This window comes from Penaeus monodon, chromosome 15 (assembly GCF_015228065.2).
Source record: "Penaeus monodon isolate SGIC_2016 chromosome 15, NSTDA_Pmon_1, whole genome shotgun sequence".
In the NCBI taxonomy this organism is placed as follows: domain Eukaryota; kingdom Metazoa; phylum Arthropoda; class Malacostraca; order Decapoda; family Penaeidae; genus Penaeus; species Penaeus monodon.
The window spans coordinates 24,849,308-24,849,570 of NC_051400.1; the positions used below are offsets into that span (position 1 = coordinate 24,849,308).

Consider the following 263-nt stretch of genomic DNA (forward strand, 5'->3'; position numbering starts at 1 on the left):
GTGGCGAATCACTGATCATGAGCTTGAGACCCAGCCCTGGGTCGCGGCTCGTGCATCGACGAACCCTGTCCCGAAGAATCGTGCCCACTACAGCGCCTCCTCCTGTGCCTCCCACAGCAACTCAAGACTCCCGCCAACATGCTGGTCGTCAACCTCGCTCTGTCTGACCTGATCATGTTGACCACAAACTTCCCAGCTTTTGCGTACAACTGTTTCAGTGGCGGAAGATGGATGTTCAGCGCCCAGTTCTGCGAGATTTATGC

General features: G+C 56.3%; 1 protein-coding gene across 1 annotated transcript in view; it reads left to right on the forward strand.

Annotated features, from left to right (window-relative positions):
* Window positions 1-263, forward strand: part of LOC119581833 (compound eye opsin BCRH1-like) — a 5,066-nt gene that overhangs the window by 1,824 nt on the left and 2,979 nt on the right. Inside the window, exon 3 of the mRNA XM_037929974.1 lies at window positions 118-263. Coding sequence (XP_037785902.1) covers window positions 118-263 — 146 coding nt within the window. The remainder of the gene's footprint in view (window positions 1-117) is intronic.